This window comes from Sciurus carolinensis, chromosome 9 (assembly GCF_902686445.1).
Source record: "Sciurus carolinensis chromosome 9, mSciCar1.2, whole genome shotgun sequence".
NCBI classification, from domain to species: domain Eukaryota; kingdom Metazoa; phylum Chordata; class Mammalia; order Rodentia; family Sciuridae; genus Sciurus; species Sciurus carolinensis.
In genome coordinates this window covers 1,282,076-1,288,425 of record NC_062221.1, presented here as the reverse complement: position 1 = coordinate 1,288,425, position 6,350 = coordinate 1,282,076, and the positions used below count along the sequence as shown (strand labels likewise).

Here is a 6,350-nt window from a genome sequence, read left to right as displayed (position 1 = left end):
GCTTCTGTGGACCGTCAGGAAGACTGTTTCCTTCCTGCTCGGAGGCCCACAGTCCTCTCCTGAGGCCATCAGCTGACCAGGGGAGGCCCACACAAGATGGAGGCCGGAGGCTTCACGCGGGCTCCACTAATGTCAATGTTAATCTCATCTTAGAAAAGCAGGCCCTCCGCGGCAGCGTGCAGACTGGTGTTTAGAGGGACAGACGTGGGCGCCCCGGGCCAGCCCGGCTGACAAGCAGAGGTCGTCTCCTCGCTGGGTCGGGGTGCAGCTCCCTTCCTTCAGCAGCAGGAAGAGGATGACGTTAGATTTCTCCCGGGCAGCGCAAACCAGGTCCTTCAACTCTGCAGAGTTCCTGTGCCCTAAACTCTGGGCCAGGAGTATCACACGGCGAAAGGCTTGTGGGGTGAGCAGGATGCCTCCCCCCGCTTGGCAATGTTTCCTGTCCCCTGGACCCGCCCAGGGGGACGCCCCAGCACAGGAGTGCTCCCGTTTCACCCGCGGCATTGCTCATCAGTCGGGTTCCCCAGGAGCTCTGGACAGGTCAGTAATCGAAACCCCTTTATTCAGAAATCCGCGCCTGGGTTACAATTCGTGGCACAGAAGGCGCACCGAGTTTGACCTCTAATGGGAGGTGCATCAGGATCTGATGGCAGGGGCAGGGCTACGGTGAGGCCCGCTCTCTGTGCTGTCACAGCAGGGACTGTCCCGGCCCGGCCCTGCTCCACTCAGACCTGCCTCCGGTCTAAACAGCTCTGCTTCCACTTCCTCACGCCATCCAAGTGGATATGGAGGTCTCCAGCCAGGAGCCAAGCCCTCCAGAGCTGAATTTAGAAGAAATAACCAGGAAGATCACATTTCTTGACAGATGGAGGGAGATCTTCAGTTACCACAGGTAAGATGTGCTGTCCTCTCGTTTTCCCAGACAGCGGGTTTGGGGTGTAACCCACTCTGATGCTTGCTGCGTGAGGAGTCTCCATCAGAGGGGCACATTTGCAATGCTAGCCGGGTGACCGAGACGTCCCCAGCAAGGCTGGGGCCTGGGCGGGGGGCAGGTGTGAGCTTTGAATGCAGTGGGTAATTTACTTGATGTTTTCTCCTTGGTTTGTAGGTTGGGGACCAATAATGCAACTCCGCAGGTAATTACTTTCCCTGGGCCAATGTGTTTTCCTCTGGTTGCTTCTTCAAACAATCACATTAACAGCACAATCTGCATTTATTCAGTGCACATAATGTCACTCAGGCACTAGCATTTAATGCGCGAAAGCTGGAGAGACTACACAGCCTGTGAAGATTTTATCTGGTGCTTTTTCCCTTCGCAAGTGTCTTCTTACTTTTAAGAGACACTTTTCATCATTAAGAGCACCATATGGTTATTATTTTAGAAAAGAAGTAATAGAATCCAAAGTTCCTACACTTGTGAAATAACGCTAGAATCTGACAACCCACTGCATCAGTGTCCCTGAAGAAAAGTAGTTTTGAAAATAGTTATCATCTTTATTCGGCATCTGAAAAATTGCTTTCCTTCACCATTTTCAAATAAGGGAGAGATGACTGAATTCAGGTGTTAAAAAAGGAGTTTTGTAATCAGTTTATTAAAATCTCTTACTCAATATAAGATGAAGGATGTTTGTACCTCATGTAACCTGGAGAGGCTGAGAGGTAATGGACTTTGTACTTCAGGCATTACGTCAATCTCTGAGTCAACGCAGCACAAAATGTTTAGGTGATTTTCCTGGCACTGATACATATGATCAAGCAATCAAATTATTAAAATTTTAGCAGTAATGCTAAAGCATCTTGCTCCAAGTAACCTGTGATCAAAAGGCTTATTTGTGCTAAAACCTTCTTAACCATAGTCTAAATTAGAATCTGGGAGATACTGCTTCTATTTTCGTCCTGGAAGTATTAAATGGAGATAGCTACATTTGGGGGGATAAAACATTCAAAAGATAAAACAATCTTTGAAAGGGAAAAGTAAATAAGTGTCAAGTTATGCTACACACAGGGCGGGGAAAACCCACGGGCACAAATGTAAAGATTTTCCATCTGATTTACAAAATGCATCTTCTCCATCAGTAGCCCAAGCCTCAGATGCTGCGGTTCTGAGATAAGAAAGCATCTTTGCCTCTAGGAATACAGAAACACTAAGAAGGCGCGTCCCTCACGCTCCAGCCTCCAATGGGGACACTGCTTTCACGAGTTAGTACCCAAGTTAGGTAAACTGGAGGAAGTTTGGGTGCTAACGTAGGCTGAAATGCCATAGAATCAGTCGAGAAAAGTTAAAATCGATTTTTTTAAGCGGTGGAGGGTGAGCTACTTAACGAAGAAAATTATGACACTCACTTACGGGGCAATAGGAATCTGAAAGAACCAAACAGAGGAAACTTGATTCATCTGTGGTCAATAATAGCATAGCAGGAGATGCCCCATGGACTGGAAGGAACAGCCCACGTTCATGAGACGCTATCTCTTCCAAACAAGAGACCGTGACATTTAGATTCTTCTCTAAACATGATTTCAAGTCAAGGCCTCGATAGCATTAATTATGTTTCCATAGTTACATTTCACCTCTCCAAGTCTCTTAAAACTTACAAGAAACTCCTCTGACACAGACTCTGGAATTTTTTTCCGCCTCTTTTATTGCTATTTATTTCGATTTTCAGTCATCTTTAAAAGTGAGACAACATTTTCTGAACACTGATATTTCAAAGAGAAAGAGAAGATGCAAAATGGGTTTCCCCAGCTCTGTTTGCTTTGCCTTTTTGGGGTGGCATTTCTTACAGGACCATGAAGGAAACCCGGCAGCTGCTGATCAAGCTGGAGATGGGACGGGGACACCTCCGCCCAGGGGACAGGGACACTGGCCCTCCAGGAGCCTTCCTTCCATTCCCAGGCCCTCCGTCATCTCTTCAGCATCGGCCGGCTCTCCTATCTCCCCGGCAATGGCCACAGTAAGTACAGCTTGTCAATTAAACACGAAACGAAACATGATCATCGCAAAACAACAAGGCCGGGAACCTGATCGGCCGTCCTGTGAGGGTGTCCTTGAAGATCAGCCTGCGGGCGACTGTGCCTGGTGCAAGGAGAACAGAATTCAAGTGACTTATTTATGGCATTCCCCAAGGACATGGTTGGTGGTGGCCTTTTCCTCCTGAGCTCTGAAAGTCTCTGTTTACCCACTCCCTCAAAATGACAGCTGAATTTGAGGGAGGGGAGTTACATTCCTACGGTTCTCTCTTGAGATGGGCTGGGTCAGGTCCCCTAAGGGGCAGGCAGGCCATGGCGCGCGCCAGGAATGCCCGGGTCTCAGGTGAAGCAGGTGCACGAGGGCCCAGCTGGCGTGTGGGCAGCAGGGAGAGGTGGAACTTGCCAGGCTGGGCCACGGGACAAGGAGCCAACCTCAGGAAGGGCTCCTTCAACAGGACTGACGATTAATAGGCAGATTTTAAAAGAACCTGACATTTGAGGGTCCAAATGGATCTGGGATCTTGGTTCCAGGGACCATTTGTTTGATTCAAGACTTAATCAGGGTGAAGATAGGGTGGATGCAGAGACGTAGCAGGAGGCCAAACTAGAGACTTCTCAGGGGTCAGATAGGCGGGGTTGGATGCCAGGTCTTGGCGGATGTCCAGAGGAGCAGCTGTCCTTGTTGAAAAGACTCGATGGGAAATGGGACGTGAGCGAGGGGTTGAGCCAAAGCAGAAGAACAGGCAGTGAGCAGTCCCTCCGATCGTTTTGCTCCCAACCTGGGGCTCAGGGCGTCCCAGGGCAGGGCACCACGTCCACCCCTCAGACCTCCAGGACTCTCTAGAACCTCGGGCAGGGACCTTCCCTCGGGGCCCTAAGACGCACTGGAAGAGGTGCTTCCTGCCCGAGGACTTGCACCACCCACCTGGGCCCTTCTGCAGAGACCCCAGGACCAGCCCGGTCATCTGGGCAAAGAGCAGCGGCATCTGCCCTGCGGCCAGGCCCGCCGTGCGGTTAAAGTCGTGCAGTCTGCGGGCTGCATGCCGGGCCCGCCTGGCTGCTGTTGGAGCCCACGGCTGGTGACCTGACCACAGTCTTTCAACACAGCCTGTCCGGAAGCCCCCAGGTGAAGGCGGGCACTGCAGCCCAAACCCCCGGCGATCGTGCGCACCTGGCGGCTTCCTGGGCCTCCCTGGTGGCTGGGCCTGGCTTACTCCCTCTCCTGCCGACGGCTGCCTCTGTGACCTCCCTTCTGCTCCAGCCCAGGCGGCACGGGCAGGCGGGCCAGGGCTCAGAGAGGCTGGGCTGTACCAGAGGGCTGGACGCCCTAGTGGGAGGGTAGCGTCCTGCACCTCCTTCCAGCAGTGAGACGGTGGTCCGGTTAGGCCCTCGTGGGCCTGCTGCCTACGTGGCGCTGACCAGAAGTCAGAGTAGGCGCAAACCCCCAGACCGGAAACCGAAACGCTCCAAAGCCCAGTATCGTTCAAGGACCAACCCGACAGGTGGACGTTCCTACACGTGACCTCCTCTGACATGTCACCGTGGAAATGCAGGCGCATCAAAAATATCGTGTGGAATCCCTCTTGGGCTGTGGGTGAAAGGTCCATATGAACCAAAAGTGAGTCCATGTGCAGACGGGGCCGTTCCCGGAGTGTCTCACCACTTACCAGTATGTGCCATCCTCCAGAATCCAAAAGCCGAGACGCGTCCAGCCCCAAGCCTTCTCTGCTTTAAATTGTTTATTGGTGATTGTGATTACAGACAACAGCAGATGTATCGTGACATCCTTGTACGGGCACAAAACTCAGTCTGACCAACTTCACTCCCCAGCACGTCCACCTCCCCTCTCTTGCTCCTCCGGGACCCCTTCCTCTGCTCCACCCAGGCATTTTCCGTGAGGGATATCCGCTCAGATGTGCATTTAATGGATGATATTTTCAATGAAAAAATCTTTTGCAGAATATATTCTTTGCTTCTGTAGAGATTTCTTATGGAAAGTATCATTTAAAAATTAATACACCTCTGAAAAAATAGGCTACCTTTTAAATGAAAAAGAGGAAAAAACTGTGATTCTATATTGGTATTTGCCTGTGTATAAAAAAATGAGTCCCAGAAGGTTTCATCAAACACAACGGGGGCTCGCGAGGTAGCGGAGGCAGGGGCGGGAGCAGCGTTTCACAGCGTGCGCTCTGTACCCTGGAATTTGAACCATGCAAATGTACTCTCTATTTTTAAAAACACACAAATTTAAAAACTGGAAAAGCACTCACAGATGTTTGTGAGGTCTTTCCATCGGAGAGGCAGCCCTGGGTCTGAGCACGCTCCTTACCAACAAGCACAAACAGAGGTGCTTGGAGGCCCCCCCTCGACTTTGCCCAGGGGATTCTCTCCTTGGCGAACGACTGGGAGAGCAAAGCTCAGAGCACTGCAGCCTGAGCCAGAGGGTGGAGAGCGAGGGAAGTCGCAGACGCAGAGACAGCGCTGTTGTTTTAAAAGACAAATCTGGATTCCCATTACGTGGGCCAGATGAGAGCAGATCCTTTAAACAGCAGTCGCAGTAACCAAGCACACCCTGGGATCTCCAGGGGACGAGCGTGGGGTTGGAATGTGCTTTCGGGCTGGTCTGGAGGCCTGACCAGTTCTGATCCACGTTTCCACGGTGCGGCCGCCTGGCAAGCCCTCAGTCCTGACGGCACAGGAGCGCCTGGGAGTAGGGGGCCTGGAGCGCTCAGCCAGGCACACAGTGGCTGCTGGGACTCGAACAGACGCGAGGCTGTGTTCCTGGGCCCTGGGCCTGTGTGGCCTCGCCACTCCTGCCCCCACCTTGTCCCCCCACAACAAGGGAGCTTCCTTCTGTCCTTCAGCCTGTAGGTGGAAAGCGCTCCGGCCAAGGCTGCTGGCCAGTGAGGCCATGGAGAAGGTGCACCTGCCTGGCCCGAAGCCCTTTCTTCCCTCTGCCCTCCCTCCCCAGCCTCCTCCCTCCCCAGCCTCCTGCATCCCCAGCCTCCTCCCTCCCCAGCCTCCTGCATCCCCAGCCTCCTCCCTCCCCAGCCTCCTGCATTCCCAGCCTCCTCCCTCCCCAGCCTCCCACATCCCCAACCTCCTCCCTCCCCAGCCTCCCCCTTCCGAGCCTCCCCCTCCCAAGCCTCCCCCCTCCCCAACCTCCCCCATCCCCAGCCCTTCTTGGATACCCAGCCTGGAAGGCATTTTCACAGACTCTCATAGGCCACCAATGATCAAACTCCTCATGCAGCTGCAACCCCGACCCACGACTGTATCATAGTAAGAACGTATCACCAGAAGACTCCAGGAGACCCCATGAACAAAGCTCTAATAGAGGGATGCCAGGTAGGGGTGTTGTGGGGGAAAGCCGGGTGCCCTAA

At 52.9% G+C, this 6,350-nt stretch overlaps 1 protein-coding gene across 1 annotated transcript in view; it reads left to right on the top strand.

The window, feature by feature from the left end:
• The first annotated feature begins 295 nt into the window (after positions 1 to 295).
• Positions 296 to 6,350, top strand: part of Mindy4b (MINDY family member 4B) — a 28,816-nt gene continuing 22,761 nt past the window's right edge. Inside the window, exons 1-4 of the mRNA XM_047564050.1 lie at positions 296 to 398; positions 751 to 892; positions 1,109 to 1,136; positions 2,784 to 2,951. Of these exons, the coding sequence (XP_047420006.1) occupies positions 296 to 398; positions 751 to 892; positions 1,109 to 1,136; positions 2,784 to 2,951 (441 nt within the window). The remainder of the gene's footprint in view (positions 399 to 750; positions 893 to 1,108; positions 1,137 to 2,783; positions 2,952 to 6,350) is intronic.